At 35.2% G+C, this 21,487-nt stretch overlaps 3 protein-coding genes and 1 pseudogene across 4 annotated transcripts; 2 read left to right on the forward strand and 2 right to left on the reverse strand.

Moving 5' to 3' along the window:
- Positions 1–324: 324 nt before the first annotated feature.
- LOC130727022 (leucine-rich repeat extensin-like protein 6) lies at positions 325–1,930 on the reverse strand. 2 transcript variants are annotated; one of them, XR_009015079.1, is made up of 3 exons: positions 1,703–1,930; positions 961–1,230; positions 325–509 (listed from the first exon to the last, which is right to left on the reverse strand). XR_009015079.1 is itself a non-coding variant. In XM_057578351.1 (2 exons), the coding sequence occupies exons 1-2, from the start codon at positions 1,804–1,806 to the stop codon at positions 963–965; spliced, it is 372 nt and encodes a 123-aa protein (XP_057434334.1). In that variant the 5' UTR covers positions 1,807–1,930; the 3' UTR covers positions 716–962. The 2 variants fall into 2 exon arrangements, 1 of the variants encoding a protein (XP_057434334.1); XM_057578351.1 differs by lacking the exon at positions 325–509 and having other exon boundaries at positions 716–1,230.
- A 1,765-nt stretch (positions 1,931–3,695) lies between these two features.
- Positions 3,696–9,552, reverse strand: LOC130723204 (probable serine/threonine-protein kinase At1g54610; annotated as a pseudogene).
- Positions 9,553–12,932: 3,380 nt separating this feature from the next.
- Positions 12,933–17,122, forward strand: LOC130726811 (uncharacterized). The gene is made up of 8 exons (XM_057578117.1): positions 12,933–13,396; positions 14,043–14,215; positions 15,105–15,198; positions 15,485–15,595; positions 15,707–15,796; positions 16,428–16,513; positions 16,658–16,722; positions 16,872–17,122. The coding sequence occupies exons 1-8, from the start codon at positions 13,037–13,039 to the stop codon at positions 16,976–16,978; spliced, it is 1,086 nt and encodes a 361-aa protein (XP_057434100.1). The 5' UTR covers positions 12,933–13,036; the 3' UTR covers positions 16,979–17,122.
- Positions 17,123–19,283: 2,161 nt separating this feature from the next.
- Positions 19,284–21,016, forward strand: LOC130725982 (divinyl chlorophyllide a 8-vinyl-reductase, chloroplastic). Its single transcript, XM_057577178.1, has one exon. The coding sequence runs from the start codon at positions 19,508–19,510 to the stop codon at positions 20,744–20,746; it is 1,239 nt and encodes a 412-aa protein (XP_057433161.1). The 5' UTR covers positions 19,284–19,507; the 3' UTR covers positions 20,747–21,016.
- Positions 21,017–21,487: the final 471 nt, after the last annotated feature.

Below are 21,487 nucleotides of genomic sequence, written 5' to 3' on the forward strand. Positions count from 1 at the left end.
TTCTTTGGGTATAAGGAGTACTATGTTATTATCTAAAATTATAGGTTTATTCTGCAATAAAATTATTTAATAAATCAAATATTATGAAAATGTAAAATAAAAAATTAAATTAAATGAGGTGGATAATATAAGAACACATGTTATAACATGATTAGTACATCTAGGCAATGAGTGATTTAACCCAAATTTTATCATGGGTTATTTAGACAACCCTGAAATAAAAAGTATTAAATTGAGAGTCGCTAATGCTCCGCTTTTGAGCTATTGATTTAGGGAATAAAAGCTTTTTTTTTTTTACAAAATGAATAGAAGCTCTTAAAAATATGTCAAAAAGTTAAATATATTGATCTCTTTAAATAATTAAGTTACAAACATTATTTTTATTTCTTAGCATTTGCGTACAGGGTCATGTGGATATGTTTCGATGACAAATTGACAATCCAATTCAAATCAAATCCAAGATCTCGAGATGCCCATCACTCAAATGTGTCGCTGCATTGTATTTGTACCTGTACATGAGTTTTGTTTTGTTTAGGGCTAATAAAATATTTCAAATAAAGTAATTAAGGAATTGAACTATGGTTCATTAAACACTTCAACCTTAAAAAGAGAATTTAGAATCTTTTAACCAACTGTGATGTGTTCTTGTGTCACTAGGGTACTTCGACTTACCATTGAGCATCACAATGAACAATTTGAGTAGCTGAGACAAGAATTTAAACATGTCCAATTTATTTAACTATTTGTTGCAAAGTGTTGAACAGGTACAATTTTGATACTCTTTTATCAGTGTATCATTCATCTGAGATGAAACAATCACTAAGTTAAGTGCAAGGTTTTTCTCATGCAATTAGTACCCCAACAATATGGTTAAACTCTAGCAAGTTTTACAAGTTCTCCTGCAGTCACAAGAAATTTTTTTGGTTTATGCATGTATTCCCGTCGGTTACAATTACAGACCCTTAATAAGGAGGGGGAGGCCCGGGTGGGCCACTTGGAGGCCCAGGATGGCCAATTGGACCGCCCGGAGGGCTATATGGACCGCCTGGAGGGTCTGGAGGAGCAGGAGGCCCATAAGGACCAGGAGGCTCTGGTGGTGGCGGAATGGGAGGACCAGGTGGGCCAGGCACAGGTGGTGGAGGTTGTGGTGGATCCATCGGAACAGGAGGCGGCTCTGGTTGCGCCCCAAAACAGTCTTGTAGCAGCCAACAACAGCAGACTACGTAGAAACTGTCAAAGCACAAGGAGTTGAAAACATAGTAAATTTTCTGCTGCATTTGCACTTGTTTAATAGTGCACATTTAAACTAAAAACAAGGGGCTGAAAATTTTGACTAGAGGTAATTATGCATAATTATTTTTTTACCTTTACTATGGTATAAGGTATTGGTAGGTACAGATTTTCTCAAATGATGACATTAAGTTCATGAGAAGTGGTAGGAGCACCCTTCTTTTGTTATTAAGTGAAATTTTACTTGAATCTCATTAATTGAAAGTATATGCAATTTATTTAATCAGATTCATAAGATTTTGTTCTAAGATAAAATTTAAAATGATAGATCAAAGAATATACTACTACTTTTTTCTATTAAACATTATACATGGAAAGAAAAAATGATCTGCAATGCTAATTATAATTCATATACTATTGGTGTTAATGCTAATGTAAATTTTGAAAGCAAGAAGAAAAATATGTGACCAACCAAGAAGATATGGTACTGCATAGTCCATGGAAGAAGTTGCCAAGAACAGGAGGAGGTCCAGGCCATGAACTTGGAGGAGGCCCGGGTCCTCCTTGTCCACTCATTCTCAGGCTTCAAGAATTTGCAACCTCACCAAGCTGAAGATGGAACCCTAAAACACACCTATTTTGTTGCTGCTCTCACTCTAAACTAAGAAAATCCAGTCCTAGAGAAAAGGTTAGGTAAAGAACTGATAGCTGCACCACTGTATATAAACACAACCAAGACATTGACTGGTGGCTATAATGAAAGACTATTAGTAGCACATTTGTGATATTAGCATGTTTGGACCAACTTCTATTTTTAACATCAATTTTGAAACTTAGAGCCAACTTACAAAAAACTTCTTCTCAAAACCAATTCTGACTCCAAAATCAATTATAGAAGAACTTCTAAACATGCACATTAGACTGCCATGTGTTGAGAAAACACTTACTCCCTCCGTTCCTAATTATAAGACCTAATACAAAAAATTGCGCTTATTATGAAAATATTAAATGTGTCTAATTAGTGTGTTGGTTTTTTAAAAATGCATACATTCTTCCATATTTACCCTTTGTTATTTTCTCTCACTAATAAATGGTAGGTGGTAATTAAAACTTTGGAATTGAAAACACATCATTGATGTAAGGGTTATATATGGAAGAGTAGAATACTTTTTGCTAGATTATTGTTAAATGTCTTATATTTAGGAACTAGAAAATTTTAAAACTAGATCTTATAATTAGGAACGGAGGGAGTATAAGAAAAGCAGATTTAGAATCTAACTGTCAACCCTCATTAACCCCTCATTAACAACTGCTCTTCAATCTACCCTTCTTAGTTTTTAGGGTGGGCCCTATTGGAACCTTCTTGTGATGAAATATCAATGACACCAAAATTTGGTAAATACATTTTTGGACCAACTTCTTTTTTCTCGTAATTAACTCATGCACTCATGAGCTACTCGGAGAAGCTTTTTCTCATAAATGATTTTAGCTTCAGAATCAATTGTAGAACGATTTTCAAACATGCACTAAATACCTAGAAAAATAGTGAAAAACTGAGAGTGAGGGGCATAAAGTGAAGAAAGAGGTTTCCAGTATAGGAAGGTTTCTAAGAAAAAATGCATTAAACTAAATGGTGTAGAATGGTAGTTTATTACATCTCTAGACACGTTCCATCTTCTCTTCCCAAACCAACTGAATTGGAGGACAATGATTTGACCAAATAAAATCCCACCAAGAAGGAGTTAAGATGAGAGAGGAGAGAAAATGAGGGGTGTTCAGTGAAAGGTGCATGAGAAGTGAGAACGGTTATACTTATAGATTATCTGTAACAATTTATTTAATAGTGAAATTTTACACAAAGCATAGGTGAAGTTTTTTTGATAATATGTGGTGTCAATTCTAATCAATGAGTTCAAAGACAACCAAAGATTTTCTTTTTAAAGCATTATTTATAAAATGGTTAAACTCTAAGTACAAGAAATAAAAGAACGTTGAGGTGCTTCTGTTTTACTGTAAACTTCATCTGATTGTTGAATCCAAAGGCATTCCACTGAGAAACCAAGTTCCACTTTTGAGTTTACTCTCCTCACCCAAGAATAAAACAAACAGCAAAATTCCAACTTTGCTTTTATATTTTACACCAGTACTACGTCCATTGAGTGGTCCAAATGCAAACAAAGAAGATGAAAATGATTTTTCTGATGATCCTCCCAAATAGCAGTCAACACTGAGGGAAATATCTCACTTGTCCAATCAGCAACCATGTCACAGTTCATCGTCATGATCAGACAGTGTTTAAAAAAGTGTATTGCTAGCACTCCTTTAACTATAAACATGCTCTATTTCTGAATTCTGATGCCAATGGACAAAAAAGATAACAGGGAATATTCGTATGAAGAAACCAAATGACCAGAACAAAAAATATGAACTGCAAAGTTCATAGGCTTCTGGAGAAAGAAGTTAAATGCGAAAATTTAATTGTTTGAGTAAGTAATAAAATTAGGAAGAAATATAAATCACAAACACTGTTCCCAAACCCTATTTATTAGTTGTTCATCTGGCCTAATTAAACTTTTAAACTTAAGAGGAAAAAAATTAAAGATATACAAGATAGAGAATAAACCTCTAATCATTGTGAAAGAAATGGGAGCAGGAAATACAATATAGATTACCTCCAATACCAATGACTTTACCAACTAGATGTGAGACATAAAGTCAGCAACATTGCTTGAAGCTTCATGATTACTAAAAAATGATTGGTGTTATACTACAAGAATATTTCTTTGACTCTTATCTTTTTGAATCCTCCTTTGATTGTACATATGCTCATCACCTGCCATGTTTCTTCTTTCTCCTCGGTGCGCCCATGCTGGCAGGATCTACCAATGGGCCAGACCAGGTTTGGATATTTGCTTTTGGTTGTGAGAAGTTTGTGGAACTAAATGGAACATCGGGAGGATCGTATAATGGATCCATGTGTTGTGAAGAACCCAAAGGATAGCCTAGAGCTCCATCTTGGTGGGGAGGAGGGAATTTCTCACTCTTGCTCTTAGCATTTGCGTGCGTGATCAATCGCCGTCTCTGTAGTAAGAGTTAAACATTAACACTATTCTGTACAAAGGTAAAGCATATAATATAACTACCCAAAACAGCAGTATAAATTCCAAGAGGGGAAGCATATATTGCAGTAATAGTAGCTACCTATACAACCAATTCAACCAAATTTCCCATATCTAAAGCAGCATTCAAGAAAATGGCATCAGAACATTTTCAATCTGCACTCCTGGCCTATCCACCAAGGCTATTTTGTCCAACAGTATTAGTACATTCTGGCATGTTCTTGATATAAAACCTCTAAAGCACAAGTTAAAAGCAAATATATCGGGCTACTGATTAAAAATCAGTAATATAGTAAAAGACAAATCGTTTTATTTTAAGCACAGCTTCGAAACTTCTACTAACTGAAAAAGCACACAATATTAGAAGACACCATACACCCTAAAGGAATTACCAAATATCGACAATAGCTTATTTTAAGATTAGATACAATGATATATGAAAGCTTTTCGCCAAAACTTCTACAAAAGAAAAAAAAGGTTTTCACCAAGACAAAAACTCCACTAAAAAAGAAGAAAATAAACTTTTCCAATCAAACATCGACAAAGACCGCTGCATACAGCCAAGTGAAACAAAAAAATAAATGGATTTTGTTATACATTTAAAGTTGACATTTAAATCATAATGCCAATTGTTAAATTTATTAGATCATCACATTATATATAAGCAATCAGAAAACTTGCTGGAGGGAATTAGATGCCATATCAGACTTACATCAATATTTGCTTGCAGTTCAGCATTGGCCTCTGGAACAGGAATTCCCCTCCCAGCTCGGTCACGTGGACGAGATTTCTTGACACCATCAGCATTAGCTTTACCAGCTGCTCTCAATCTACAGCCATGACATAATTAAATTAAGAATTGAAATGTTTGCATTTTCATTTTGTCAGCTGAAAATAAATATCTTCTGCTCCCTCCAGTATCATGAGGAGAAAGGTAATTGAATAAGCATGTTCAAGTTATACACATGCCAAACAACTTGCTCGACTAAACAAAGGAAGAGAAGTGAAATGAGCAAGTACAGCATGGCAGAAATAAAATGGAACATTGATAATTATAAAGACAAAGACACAATGGCAGAGCCAACTAAAGAAAAACATGGTGAAATTTGAGAGTTTTAGTAAACCATTTTCAAATAAGGGTTTCATCAGATTCTGATTAAATTATCATTGAGATCATGAGATGTCATAAGTAATTTAAGCCACCTTCTAGCTTCTTCATCCCGTAATTTTGCATCCATCTCCTTGCTAGGAGGATATTTTGGAAGACTAGAGGGCTCACAAGCATACGGTTTTGTTGTAAAGAACTGCAAAAGTGAAGCAAATAACATCAAACTAGGACCCTTACATAGAATTATTGAAACCCTATAAGGATTGCAAACACAATTCATCATATCTGAAACTTTCAGCTCTATACAAACACAATTGCCAACATATAGCTATCTCAGTCATTTACTAAGAGAAACAAGCAATCCAACTTCTAACACAGGATGGAGTTAAAAAAGAAAACAAAAAACAGTTCTATTTGTTGCTAAAAGTGAAAAAAGAACCAAAGAAAACTGATTGTAGGGATATTCATCAGTTCATCCATCACGAAGTCCAACTTAATTTAGTTCAGCATCACTTCTGGACAAGGTTTTAGATATCTGTTCAGAATTTAGCGCTTAAAATCCAAAACCATGTCATTCAAAACTTAAATAACTGTGTTCATAGTACATAGGAATGTATTCTGTAGAAACAAAACAGGATAGTTGCTAGTATTAAGATATAATCAAAGAAAGAGTAGAAAATTAACATAAACAGGGATTCATGATATAAAAGTAAGTTTGGGTTTGATCAGGATGCTATGCCGGGGTTCGGCACATTAGTACACAAGGACGAACGATTGATGGGCACATGAAACTGGAGTCAATCAGGTCATCCTAAGCATCACCATGACCAGGATTACAGAGAAGTTAAAGCAAGGTAAGAAGCAGTCAAATTCATAACGACTGACAATTGATAGTTCAATAATTTACGAGGTTATATTGGGCAAATATTTAACCTTTTTAACCAAGTATTGGACTAATATACTCCTTCTAACAGGATAGCATCACAAATCTAGAATTAATTAATGAAAATACATAGTAGATGAACAGTACACAATATTCAATAGTTTGATTTGAACATAAACCATAGTGCATGCTAAATACATCATTTTTTCAGCAAATGGTATCAAAAAAATATTGCTTAGTTTCTTTGTTTGAGAATTCTCAATTTCAAAAAATGTTCAATTTCAACACTAAATTGTATCTTCTTAAGACCATGCAACACATGAGCTTTTTAAAACATAAGGTAGGCATGTAACGAAATCTTCCTAAGACCATGCAACACAAAATGCTAATTAAATAATCAGTGGAAAGATGTGTGTGTACGCTCAATGCCACACTTCAGTATAACCTATGCTACACTTTGGTGCATTTGGTTAAAGTATAAATCTAATAATTTAATATTCCTCTTTTATTAAAGGGGGGAAAAAGATGCACACAACTGAATACCTATGAAAAAAAAATTCACAAAAGCAAGAGCATTGGGGAAGTAAGATAAGCCATGTAACTTAGCTAAGAAGCCCCTGATTATGTAATATGATATTGTTTTTCATAGTTATATAAGGATATAAGCTTGGTCAAGTTAACTATTATATTTAAGAATTAAACATGAGAAAAGCATCCAGTTATGCAGTTATAGCATGCCTATACAATAGGAGAAAGAATCACAAGAACTAGATGAACTCGCAACGTTAATTTAGTCAGTTCAATTATTATCTTACTTCACTATGCAATGCAGCAGTGGCAGTTAGACGTTCATCTGGATCGATTGTAAGAAGGGTCTCAATTAGTGGCAGGGATGATGGTGGAAAATTCTTGAAAGTCTCTGCTATGCATCGCTTGTACGACTGTTGGGGCTTAAAAATGGTAGCGTGTGGCAATTTTGACTTTTTCCAATATTCTTCAGAAGGAGAACCACATAGCTTAAAAATCTTATGCAGCTGCTCCACCTACAGAGCATGATGGATACTATGTCATCGAAAAGTGAAGCACATATCACAATAAATTAGCAGATAATTGAGAGGCTATGGGAAATAATATCTTGCACCATAGACTAGTAAACCGAATACATATTATGCTCATAAAAGGTGCAATTATAGAACATTTATAAAGCATCTTATCATAGAAGTTACCTCTGTTCGACCAGGCATAATAGGCTTTCCAGCCAATAATTCTGCAACAATGCAGCCAGCACTCCAGAGGTCCACTCCCACACCATATTCAGTGGCCCCAAGAAGAAGTTCTGGAGGTCGGTACCATAAAGTCACAACTCTACTGGTCATTGGGTGCTTGTGATCAGGATCAAAGAAGGAAGCTAATCCAAAATCAGCAATCTTAAGAACCCCTTCATTGTCAATAAGAAGGTTTGACCCCTTTATATCACGATGCAGCACATGACGGTTGTGACAATGTTCCAGCCCAGTAAATAGTTGATGCATGTAACATTTTACCTAAAATACCCAAATAAGATCATGTAAACGAGGTCCAGATTGGGAAGGAACCAAAAACAAGAAAAATATTTCGAATCATATATTTCAAACAACAAGAGAATGCACGTAGTAATGTAATTATGCCAACACCTGAGACTCAGTGAACTTAATCGCAGGGTTTGTCGCAAGTCCTGCCAGATCATGCACCATGTATTCAAACACAAGATATAAACTGCATGACATTCTAGAAGTCACTAAGCCTTCCAATTTGAGAACATTGGGATGATCCAGACGACGCAGAATCAGGATCTCTCTTGCCATGAATTTCACACTCTCGGGCTCTAAATTGTCGAAACGGACCTTCTTTAGGGCAACAATCTTCCCCGTCAAAGTATCCCTAGCTTTGTAAACATTGCTGTATGTACCTTGCCCAATCTGATTTAGAAATAAAAAGGGTAACAACGAAAGATTCAATCTTTGTCACTTAAGCAGACCGGGAAAAATAAACTTTCTAGACAGGAGGCTTTTCAATTGGAAGGTTCCAACCCAAAAACCAACAGATGTCATCCACATTACTATTTTACGAGCTGTCATTGCTAGCATTCAAAAACCAAAACAATACAAACAATAAGTCCTTGTTTTGAGCCCAAATTTCTCATACTATCTTAAAACTCCAAAAAGCAATGAACAATGAAGAACATAGGAACAGCTCATGCTTTCTCCAAATCCAAATAGTAAGAGCAAGACCATATCATTCAACATTCATCAAAATCATCAAATCAAAATATGAACCCACATGCTTAAATTAGAAACAAAAGTAAGCATGCACAGAATCTGAGATTTCCTCTACCTTATCAAGCTTCTCAAAAGTGTCAGCTCTCCTAGGGGTCAATCCATTGATAGCTTCCCCAGCAACCTTGGAGAGCCAAGAGGGCCACCCTGCCGCCACCTGCTCACCATGAACATTATTAGGAGGATTGCTCAGCCTCGGATTCGGCTTCGAAGATCGCCTCCTTCTCTCCCCACTAGGCCTTGTCCTCTTCTCAACCTCTCCTCCACCCTCTTTCTTCACATTCTTAGCCTCTCCTTCTCCTCCTCCTCCACCAACAACCTCAGCTTTTGCTTCTCTCACCTCCTCTCTCCTCTCCTCCACAGATGACCTTTTCCCAAACACACACCCCATCTCTCAAAATCTCTCATTTACTCCCCCATCACTCTCCCACACTTGCTCCAACCACATTTCCCCTCACTTTCTCACCATCCAAACAATCATTCAGGCTTGAAAAACCCTAATGATAAATCTTGCAAAGCTGGAATGTGCAAACGCTAATTCAAAAGGCTCTAACTTTGGCAGACAAAAGTGAAGAAGCAATGATTTTGAGACACCCCACAAACACAAATTGTGGTGTAGTCAAAGAAAACAAGACCAAGTTTGTTTTTTTTTTTTTGCTCCTTTAAGGTGGGTCTGTTTTTTTTTTCTCCTTTTTTATTTGAGGATGGTAGATTTGGATATGGAAGAAAAATCAGAGTTGAAACAGTTAAGGGGTCTTACCAGATTCCAGGATCAGTGAAAAGAAAAGAAAAGAAAAGAATGTTTAAAGAGAGAGAGAAGAAGAAACAATGGGAATGGATCTCCCTGTTTTTTCCAACTTCTCTCTGTTCTACCCACAATGACAATGGTCTCTGCAGTTATTCTGACTAGCAAAATGAGCTAAAAGCAACTATGTGATGAATAAATAATGAATTTTAGGGGACTTAATTAATTATCTTATGTTAAAGTTAATTATATATGTGAAAATAAATTCTATATTTAACTATTCCAATGTTCAATGGGCAAAATTTTACTTTCGTAAGATTAATTAAATAAGCATGTGGTCGTTAGTTACCGTTTAATGCGAGCATCTGCGATGAGATAAATAATCACGGTTGAAAATGACACTAACAGACTCACCAAATAATAAACATTGAAGATAGCATTGGACATTGATTGATAGAAAAAGAAAGAAAATAAAAGTCCAACATATTTTAATTAACTTATTTTTCTTAAAAAATAATTTTAATACTCACAAATAACTCGTATAGGTTTTTTCTCAAAATTTATTTTATAAGCAATTGTTGAGAGATGACTACCCAATTAACGTGATCTAGTCTCAAATGATTAGTCTCATAACTGTCGACTATGAGAAGATATTTTGGGAAAAAAATTGATTTGATTTTAATCAAGTGGTAGAAAATTTTCAGCACCATTACACAAAGTAAAACTCAAGTTTTAGTTTAGTTTAGTAATGTGTTTGTGTCAAAGTGAAGAAGTTTCCATGGTAAACTTAATCCAATAAATTAAATAGTTTTTCTTGTGTAAAAGAGGAGTGGGTTTAACTGTAAATTCAAACACACTGTAGAGTCACGTAACATGAAAGTGTTTAAGCAAATCACATTCATGGTGGTTTTTCCTTTTTTTTATAGTTGCATTGCATGTGGTAAAAATAATTAATTGGCTTAGTTGATGGGAAAGCCTTACATTGGATCCCATGCCCACCTAATCAGTCGATGTGTACTTTATTGCATTTTTTGGGGCTTGTTTTGGGGGTCTTAAGCTATAAAACTAGATGTTAGGACATTGCTTTCACAACTAAAATGGGATTGTTAGTTAATAGTTGGTCAATATTTATGATAAAAATAACGGAAAGTTCAATTAAAGCATGTACTTAATCAAAATAACATATTTCTGACTAGAGGAACCTTTACTATTATAGATTTAAAATTAATTTTTCTTTAATTACTATTTCTAGGGACATTAAAAAGGGGCAGTCACCTCCAAAAGTGAAAAAAATTCTTATTTTATATTCACCCTTAGAATTTTTATAGTATCTTTTTTAATTAGTAATTCTTAATTTCATTTAGTGTGTTAAAACTTCATCTCTTACTCATTTTTCTTGGTTCCGTCTTTAATTACAGTTAACTTAAAACTGGTCCATCAAGGAAAAATGTATATTTTTTTTTTTTACTTTTTTGTGTACTTTTGTGATTTCGCAATTAGAGGCCAGTTTTTTTAGAGTTTATTAATGAAAATCCTAAGAACAATTGAAACCTATTTTTATTTGCCAAATCTTTGATAAATTTTGCAATGCTTGGTGGTAGTGTTGTGGGATTGATATGCAATTTTTTTCATCCCACAATATTCTGGGAATAATGTGTGCAAAGCAAACACAAGTAAGATAGCTACACCATCGTAATCGACTATCTTTTCCATTAAGTATTGAAACGTTGAAGTGTAAGGACAGCCATAATAGGACAGGGATTGTTGTTAAGGTAGGTGAACCTAAACTGGACCCAAGTAGAGTATTTAGCATTTACTCCCTCTTTACTATTGTAAATAAAATGCCTTACATTTTTATTCAATAAAATCTTCAAAAAAAAGTTTACCTTTGGTCAAAGGTTCATGTTTGATTGAGAAAGGGGCAAAGCCCAACCCTTAATGGGAAGAATTTGGACTTTTTTGTATTGTCTGGCCCATTTAAACTTCAGTTAAACAGGTTTGTGGCATGCGGATTATCAAGCCAGCCCACATACCACAACCACAAAGGGGTAAAATGCTAGGTGGTGGATTATGTGTTTTTTTTTCTTCCTTTGAAATGTAGCAGCTCTTCAACTTATTTTGTTTTGGAAAGTGAAATCGCATTTTCCCAACAACAAAATGTGAAAGCAAGAATTTTAAAGGTTTGAGTAGAATCTGATTGAATATCAAAACAAAACTATGTATGATAAATATTAGTAGGTTTTTTTTACAAATAGTTGAGTGGATTCAGTTTTAGTCACCATCACAAGTCATGACATGTCTCTATAACCATAGGTCCCTTAAACGCCCACCAATTTACATCAACATAGAAATTAAACACACAAAACACTATAAAGAAAAGTTGGATGTTATTACTAATTGAGTCAATGTCTTTCTAGATGACAAATATTGGGTTTGTAACTAAAAACATTCTCAATTCATAAACCATTTAATAACATCTTCCATACATTTTATTTTTCTTTTATATTTTTGGGTTTCCTAAGGTATCCCGACGACCGACAACTATAAGACTAATATTTGAGAATCTAATATCAGACTAAGTGGGTAAGTCTCTCCCAACAAACACTTATATATCTAATTTTCTATTATATCACATATCACATTTATCATTTTCTTTAATCTTATCATATTTCCTTCTAGATATCTACACTTTTTAAGCAACAACAATGATATATACACACCTCCTTTTTTATACACTTCATTTCCACTTATTTTTATATCTATCTCTCTTCTCTTATCACTTATCACATATTTTATTTTCTCTTTCTTACTTTTTTCATTTCTTCCTACAGTAGAAACTCTTTAAATTAATAATGTCAGGACCGGAGAAATTTATTAATTTAGAGAGTTATTAATTTATCGATAAATAAATAATTATTAATTTAAAGAGTTTTTAAGTAATTATAATGTACATACCAAACAAAAAGGCAAATTAGTTTATGCCTCTTAGAATTACGTTGCAGCGAATCTTGGGACTCAACGTAAATTAGTAACGACTGTGTTCATATGCATGAGAAATCAATAATGCCTTTTGAAGTACAGTAAATGTAAATAAGAGGAACATATGTTAGAGATGAACTCCAAATAAACTTGAACTTTAAAAGAAAACAGACAACTATTGAATCATATTTTAATATAGTGTAATATTTTTTTTTTTCAGTTTCTATGAATTATTAATTTATGATTTTCTTGGGACCGAAAATTATAAAGGGATCTCCCGAAAAATTATTATCTTATTATTTTATCGAGTTTTTCAATTTTTTACATTGACCAAAGTAGGGACTGAACAAATTTATTATTTTAGACAGTTTATTAATTTACCGAGTATTAATTTAAAGAGTTTCTACTGTATCTCTTTAATTCTCCACCTTATTCCACTTATATTTTTTGAGGTGTCAACAAATCATTATTCATGGTTAAGTGTTCACCACCAAGCTAAAAAAACCCATGATGATAAAAATTCATGGTTAGGTGACGCGTGACATTCTTCTCATCTCATGAGTCCTTCTTGAGTGCTGCTTTTGTGAAACATTGATTGGTTTGGTGACCATTCACTCCTTTCATTATTCATTTTTACCTCGAAAACATCATCAACAAATGCTTTTCATAGGATTAGGAACTGTTGTCCATGTCAATGCCAGCCATGTTTCCATGCACCTAGCAAAACCACAGCCACAAGTTCCATTTCATCACCATTTCTCCACTCTCCGCTGCATTTCTTCTTCTTCTGGGTTCCCCTGTTCTGTCTCACTCTCACACTCTACAACACCCAGTTGCGGAATCGGGCTAAAGTTAACACCCTTCTCTTTGATGATGGCTACCCAATTGCAGGTCTCAGAAGGTGCACCCAGTGAACAGGACTCGGGCTCTTCCCCTTCTCTTCCAATTGGAGAGCACGATCTTCTCATAGTGGGTCCTGGGGTTCTTGGTCGTTTGGTGGCTGAGCAATGGCGGAAGGTACTGTTTTATATCTCTGGCCTTGATATGTATTTGTTGATTGATGACTTTCAATTTAGTTCCATGTTGGTTTTAGTGCATGGACTTGGATTAGTGTTGTGTTGTTTGATACATAAAATTATTTGTGTCTTCACTCATTTGTTTAAGATTTTGGTATGCATGGCTCCTAACATGGCATCATGGTCTCCATGATTGATCATTGTGTGAATTGTCTATCCTTCAAGCCTAATTGACTATTGATATCGATTATCGAGTGCCATCAAAAGTAAGTTCATTTATGAAAAAAATGAGTAAGGGGACAGAAATCTAACACACTAAACAAAATAAAAAATGACTTATTGGAAAAGATTGTATAAAAATTTTGAGGGGGGCGAATGCTGTATTTGAATACTACTTTATTATGACATAAATCTCTCTCGGGTGTTGACCGCACCATTTGAATGGACCCGTGAGGGGCCCTGATTGAGTGAGGAGGCGTGTTAGAAATAAAAATATATAAAATAATTTAAGTGTCTTCATGGAAGTGTTTTAAGCTTTTAGAATGGTTGGTTAATGACAATTGTGATTGCTCTGGGTTTCTTGGCATTTGATATCATTTATGAATATGTTTGTATTGACATGTACATATATATTTCGGTTGAAGCAGGAGTATCCAGGTTGTCAAGTTTTTGGACAGACAATAACCACCAATCATCATGAGGAGTTGATTAAAATGGGTATTACTCCGTCTTTGAACTGGACTAAAGCCACGCAAAAATTCCCCTATGTGATTTTCTGTGCTCCGCCTTACCAATCCTCAGACTACCTTGGTGATATTAGGTGAGCAGTCTTGAAGTTAATCCCTTGATTGAGCTATTGAGCACCTGTGTATTGGTTAGTCTTTTTAAATTGATTTTTTGTTTAATTAATGAAAAATCTTCGGCTTAGAAGGGTGTTCCTGCTTTCTACAGTCACAAGACTTTAAGTTTCTATTGACCATCATGTTTATGAAATAAGCATGCAGATATGTATTCACACCTTTTGTGAGTTTTGGTAGATTTCTAGAATAAATACTCCATATTTGTGATTTTTTTTTCCCATAAGGATTATCGAGAAGCATATCATAATCGAATCGAAATCTTCTATCCCCAAAATGTCTCATTCTCCGTCCCACTAATAAAAATTTGACATGTCAATTAAAAACCGTCAGATAAGTTTGTAACTGTCTCATTCATGTCTTTTTTTAATTGAGGTGTGAGATTTCATTGCTGAGACAGGAAATTGAGACACCATTTGGTGACAGAAGATCTTGATCCATCTAAACCTTTGCCCCTGAATTCTGTCAAAAGTCTTATCTTTTGATGTATTTTTCTCAGTTTATTTTGGAGTTATCTATGCATTGTTTAAAAGTCTATATTTACTTTCACTATGTATTTTACTACTGCTATTCTGCTTGATTACCCAACTCAATCTCCTATAAGGGTTGTGCTATAGTGCTATGCCTAGCGAAACAGAATTGGTGATTCTGTTTTGGGTATTATGTTAATTAGTGCCGTTTCCCAAATAGGTATCAGTAATTAACTAATTATTAATCTAATAGCATGTCAATCAAAACAAAAATGGAGGTAGGAAAAGTATGATAAGCGCCAAACCTTCATTATTAGAATTTTCAAGACTAGTTGTGTTTTTTTCTTCTGAACTTGTGTATCATGGATTGTCAACCATTCAGGCTAGCTGCATTGTGCTGGAATGGTGAAGGTTCTTTTCTGTATACATCTAGCTCTGCTCCTTATGACTGCAATGATAACGGATTATGTGATGAGGTAGGTCTTGAAACATCTTTTGCTGCTCTCTTTCTCTTTAATTCATAGCTGTGGGGTTGAATTTGAAATGAAAGTATCATTATTGTTATTGATGCATGGCTTTTCTTAACCATATATAAATATAAATTTGTTTTAATTGCTTAATTTTTGCTGTTGTTCATCATTATTTCCCTCATCGTCTTCAGACTTATAACATCATAGAGTAATGTTTCATATGTTTAATGTATGGCGGGTGATGGTTCTGTCTACTTGTCTAGTTAATGGGATTAGATATACTTCTGTGCAGGATACTCCAGTGGTGCCAATTGGGAGGAGCCCCAGGACTGATGTCCTTCTAAAAGCTGAGAATGTGGTGCTGGAGTTTGGTGGCTCTGTTGTGAGACTGTCTGGACTTTATATATCCTTTTGAGAATTCAATACACTAGGACTTCCAGGATATATTCTTTTTGGTGGTTCTTTCCATTGTAGTTATATAATTATACCTGGTGTGAACCTTGACCTTTTAAACAAAGAAGAAAGAGGTGCACATGCTTATTGGTTAGAGAAGGGGATTGTTGAATCTCGACCTGATCACGTCCTCAATCTTATACATTACGAGGTCAGAATTTCATTGCATCTTTTTTTATTACTGTTGTAAAATTTTAATGATGTGGTAGTGGTTATATCTATATCTTGCAAGGAAAATGTTCTAGACCCCCCCCCCCCCCTATTAGACAAGAGAAAAATGAAAATGTGATGGATGATGTGAAGTGACTTCGAGAGAGAAATAGAAAGAAAAATTAAATCGATGAGGGGCGAATTTAATGTACGGATGTCTAGATATCAAAGTTGATTTGGAATCGACTTTAACATATACTGAGGTATTGAAGCTCATTTATCGGGGCTTATCAAATGAAGTTTTTTTACGCATGTTCTTTCTTTATTCCCATCAATAAGTTTTGATATATTCACACTAATTTTTTCTTTCATTCTATTTTCACTCATTTTCTCTTAATTCTTTCCTCCATTCATATCTCTGAGTGTGAATGGACTTTAGGTGTGAATAGACTCATTTTTATAGATCATAATTGCATATTTAGTTTCATATTTGGCATTTCGCTAGTAGACCCATTTTAGTCCATGAACTTAGTGCTATCGTTTCTCTAGAACATATCATTTTATTATCTGCTTTTAGTATTTGTCTATACGAAAAGTTGAATATTTTGTTGAATGTGCCGTTTCTGAACCAGGATGCAGCTTCCCTCTCAATTGCAATTTTGAAGAAGCAATTCCGGGGACGAATTTTCTTGGGTTGTGATAATCATCCTTTGTCCAGGTTACATTCTTTCTTTCTAAGATTAGTTTCTAACTCTTGCAATCGCTCTGTTATAGATAGTGTGATTTTAATATATACGGTTGTATCCTTCTTTTCCTTTCTCTATATTTTTGTATATAAAGAACACTTTCTACATTTTGGCAGGCAAGAAGTGATGGATCTAGTCAACAAGAGTGGGAAATTCAGTAAAAAATTTGAGAAATTTACAGGTGCATTGATACTCCTTTGTTTTTTAAATGGTAGATTTGAGACTGATGAACCATAATCACATTTTCTGATGTTAACTTTTTTTTCTGTTGGGGTGTTATGTAACTCATTGTAAAAGCATCATGCCTTTGGTTGTGTCTTTCCTTTGCAGGAAGTGATGATCCTCTAGGTAAGAGATTAAACAACTCCAAAACACGCCAGGAAATTGGTTGGGAGCCCAAGTACTCTAGCTTTGCTCATTTCCTTGACACCATCTGATTAATTGCTGTGTATATATTTGGGTTGAAACCAAATCTAAATCAGCATTTTTTTCTCCATGTTGAAATTGTATAGAAAAGGTTCCCATTCCTCAATTTTTAAATGGAAGCAAAAACACTCAATTTGGTCGGTTATGTTTGGATACTAGTTGGCACTACCGCACGGGAATTAGATTTCCCACCCCTGTTTTAGAATTGCCACCCCATTTAAAAGTGGAGAAAAACCAAAATTGCCCCTCCGTGTTTTAGTCCAGAGGTTGAACATTCGGACTCCTCCAAAGGTTGAAAATTCGGACTCCTCCAGAGGTTGAAAATTCGGACTCTGCTAATATTAGAACAGAACAATCAATTCAGATTCACTTTTAGAACAGAACAGAACATCAACACTCGGAGCTCTCAATACGTGTGACCCAGAAGCGATACTGAGGTACCCATATCCGACCAAGAATCGCGACACTGAGCTCTCAATACGTATGACCCAGAAGCAACCCAGAAGCGATATTGAGGTACCCATATCCGACCAAGAATCGCGACCAAGACCCATGTCCCATATTATTGTCACTGCATTTTCATGTTTTTGTCTTTGTGACAGTATCTGGTTTGAGAGATCCGAATCTTGAAGCTTCATTTTAATCCAGTTTTTCAACTCTTGGACGTCTTAAAAAGGGGGTGGTAAATTTAATTATCAATCAGTCCGAACCTTATAGTCCTGAAGAGATCCGAAACCTAAAGTCCTGGATCACTCTTACCAAATGCAGCAGAATGCAGTAAGTTAAGACCAAACCAAAGACATATTCCTCAATTACAATCTCAACCACCATCACTTCCTATCACACAACCAACTCTGACCACCATTAATCTTCACCACCAACCCCACCACCAGCCCCATTACTCATTCATCCTACACCATAAATCTCTTTACTTCCTATATTAGTCCCCTATGCACCAAAGGCATCCTACACCATTACATTATTTATGTATTGTAATTTTGTTTAAATTGGATTATGTAACTTTTAAATTTTAAAGTCATGTTACAATTGGACTAAAGTCATGTTATTTTAACTGTAATTAAAGAATCCGAACTTATAACTCTCGTACTAGTCCAAAACATCAACCTCTGGACTGGTATAGAGGTTTAAGTCCCGGAGGGTAGTCCCGACATTTTTTTAAAAAGACTAGGGTGGCAATTCTAAAACAGGGGGTGGGAAATCTAATTCCCCTACCGCACTAGTGCTATCGAACATTAGTACTCACTTTGAGCCAACAAAAATCATTCCTCAGTTTTTTTTTTTTTCACTTGGCTATGGCGTAAAAATGTGAGATACAGTGGCAGATTAGTTGCTGTGCTAGTTACTAACTGCTGAAGCTACAGAAGTGATTTTCTTTGAATGTAAACACTGAACACGGATAAGAGCATAGTATAATACACATGGACGTGCATCATGTTGATTATGCATAATCATTAAATATCATTACAATTTTCAAATGTTATCCATGGATATCATTTCTTCTTTTGGCTGAAGGATTCATCTTTGTTATCAAGAAACTTGGCACCGTTATATGGTTTGAATCATTATCAAACTAACTGAATGATTCCTTTCCCTCCTTCTTTGGCTTTTGCTTGAAGCTTGGCTGATGAAAAATTTTAGAACTACATATACTTCGTGATGCAAATGTAAGAATCCATTTTGGAAACTTTCCATTGTAACAACTAACACGGATAAAAATTAAAACCTAAACCCTAAAAAACAAATCTGAACGCACTGCTTAACTTGAGTTGGTTTATGGTGTTTAGAAACTAGGCTTTCCCAAAATCTGCAAGAGAAACTCAATTTTTATTAGAATAACTGAGACAAAAAGATACGGCCAAACATCCTCCTCCAACTCCATCAAAAGTTTGGCACGTAGATACTAAACTTTCTTTAATTCACATTAATTAACATTCTAACCAAAATTCAGAGAATTTCGGTTGAAAAGTTTCAGAAAATACATCATTTTCCCTAAATTAATAGTGTTTGTTTGGTTTGACCTTGCCATTTATGCAAAGAAAAACACACATCACAATAGTCAACACTCGATTTAGCTTAAGTAGATGTTTCGAGTTCGAATCTTACGAATGCAGTTGCGTTAATACTACATTATAAGAAAAGTTTTGTCGCTCATAGATGTTCTGCCCCTCTCGATAGTGAAGGAGTCCAACCCCACATTTTTTTTATTTCTCAATTCCATAGTTGTTATCATGGGCCATTATCTCGGGCTTTGTTCTCCCCCAATCTGCATTTCTCAGCCTCAAGGATAGCAATGAATAGTGAACCCAGATAGTGGATGGATGCAACTCCACGTCATCTCATCATGTTCATCCATTTGGATTCTTCTCTCTCTCTCTCTAAGCTGATTACTACCAGATTAACAACCTTGTATTTCCACTGTCCTAGATTTTCCTTCACATAATCTTCTTCACTTGCACTCTTGTTCTGCTTCTCCATCTCACTGTCTCCTTTCCTTAACTTCTTCAGAAGCACTTAGGAAAATGTCCCTTTGTTATCCTTCCAATTTGATCACACTCCACTCACCCAAGCATCAAAGCCTTTCCTTCACTTTCTCTTCAGAGTCTTCTCACTTCATCAAGCTACTCAAGGTAAGCTCAACTCCTCACAAACCCATTAAGTTTAGCAGAGAAACATTGAAACTTTCTGCCTCTCTCACACCATCTCAAGCTGTTAACACCACCCCATCTTCATACAGAAACAAGAATCCAAAAGATGTTAATGTCTTGGTGGTGGGTTCAACTGGGTATATAGGAAAATTTGTGGTGACAGAGTTGGTTAAAAGAGGATTTAATGTTATAGCAGTTGCTAGGGAGAAGAGTGGTACTAAGGGTAGCAATGACAAGGATGCAACATTGTCTCAGTTAAGAGGGGCCAATGTGTGTTTCTCAGATGTGACCAATTTGGATAATTTGGAAGAGTCTTTGAATAGTTTAGGTGTTTCCTTTGATGTGGTTGTGTCATGCCTTGCTAGTAGGAATGGAGGGGTGAAGGACTCATGGAAGATTGATTATGAGGCAACAAAGAATAGTCTTGTTGCTGGTAGGAAGCGTGGTGCTTCTCATTTTGTGTTGCTTTCAGCAATTTGTGTGCAGAAGCCCCTTCTCGAGTTTCAGCGCGCAAAGCTGAAGTTCGAGGAGGAGCTGATGAAGGAAGCTGAAGAGGATGAGGGGTTCAGTTATAGCATAGTGAGACCAACTGCATTTTTCAAGAGTTTAGGTGGTCAGGTTGAGTTGGTGAAGGATGGGAAGCCTTATGTGATGTTTGGAGATGGGAGGCTTTGTGCTTGTAAACCCATAAGTGAGCCAGATTTGGCTTCTTTTATTGTGGATTGTGTGCTGAGTGAGGACAAAATTAATAAGGTTTTACCAATTGGAGGGCCAGGGAAGGCATTGACTCCATTGGAACAAGGGGAAATGTTGTTTAAGCTTGTGGGGAAGAAGCCTAATTTCTTGAAAGTTCCAATTGGGATAATGGATTTTGCCATTGGGGTGCTTGACAACCTTGTGAAGGTGTTTCCTTCACTGGAAGATGCTGCTGAGTTCGGGAAAATTGGAAGGTACTATGCTGTGGAAAGCATGTTGATTTTGGACCCCGAGACTGGAGAGTATAGTGCGGAGAAGACACCTAGCTATGGAAATGATACATTGGAAGACTTTTTTGCAAGGGTGCTCAGGGAGGGGATGGCTGGTCAGGAGCTAGGTGAGCAAATAATGTTTTGAAATGGTTGTGGTTAATTAAGTATGAACCTGATAATAGATCCAATAGAGCAACCAGTTTTTTTGATGTAAATTCATGTATTCAACCAGAGTCATTGTAATGTAGCATTTACAAGTTCAAGCATTGTTGAAAGAAATTCAAGTCTTTGGAAATGCATTACTGAAGGTTCATTCTTCAATTGCATAGCCCTAGCACTAAATTCCTCTGTTAATATATTGCATACTGGCAGTAAGTTTGATGTTCAAGAATCAAGTTCATTTCTGTTCTGAGAAGTACTGGATGTGTTTATATAATGTGTACATATAGTGCTTTTGTAAATTTGTAATGCATAGTTACTATTATCAATCGATTACTCAAAATGAGAACCTATTTTGAATGGACTAACTAATCCATCTTTTAAAGAACTTAACTGATGAAAGTCAGCTGCACAAGAGATTAATCATTAATGTGATGAATTCCTATATCAATATGCTTTATTTAAATGTTCTTATTGTCCTGTTATTTATTACATTGATGTTCTTCCTTGAATAAATTGTCATTTTGGTTCGTGAAATATATATTAAGTCGGTCACTTTAGTCTCTGAAAAATGAAAATTACCAGTTTTGTCCCTTAATGATAAAAAGATAATCTTTAGTCCTTGAAATATCCTTTTCAAACATCAATTACATTTTTATCTTCCAGGAATAAAAACAGTGATTTCCATATTTCAGTAACTAAATGACTAATTACTTCTATTCCTTGT

Source organism: Lotus japonicus, chromosome 6 (assembly GCF_012489685.1).
Source record: "Lotus japonicus ecotype B-129 chromosome 6, LjGifu_v1.2".
NCBI lineage: Eukaryota > Viridiplantae > Streptophyta > Magnoliopsida > Fabales > Fabaceae > Lotus > Lotus japonicus.

What these genes read in the sequence shown, in the direction of transcription:
- LOC130727022 (XM_057578351.1), bottom strand. Translation starts at nt 1,806, where the DNA reads ATGAGTGGACAAGGAGGACCCGGGCCTCCTCCAAGTTCATGGCCTGGA. An exon ending in TGCAGTACCATATCTTCTTG is followed by an intron (nt 1,231 to 1,702) that starts GTTGGTCACATA and finishes GTGCTTTGACAG; the next exon opens with TTTCTACGTAGTCTGCTGTT.
- LOC130726811 (XM_057578117.1), top strand. Translation starts at nt 13,037, where the DNA reads ATGCTTTTCATAGGATTAGGAACTGTTGTCCATGTCAATGCCAGCCAT. An exon ending in GATAATCATCCTTTGTCCAG is followed by an intron (nt 16,514 to 16,657) that starts GTTACATTCTTT and finishes ACATTTTGGCAG; the next exon opens with GCAAGAAGTGATGGATCTAG. An exon ending in AAAATTTGAGAAATTTACAG is followed by an intron (nt 16,723 to 16,871) that starts GTGCATTGATAC and finishes TTTCCTTTGCAG; the next exon opens with GAAGTGATGATCCTCTAGGT.
- LOC130725982 (XM_057577178.1), top strand. Translation starts at nt 19,508, where the DNA reads ATGTCCCTTTGTTATCCTTCCAATTTGATCACACTCCACTCACCCAAG.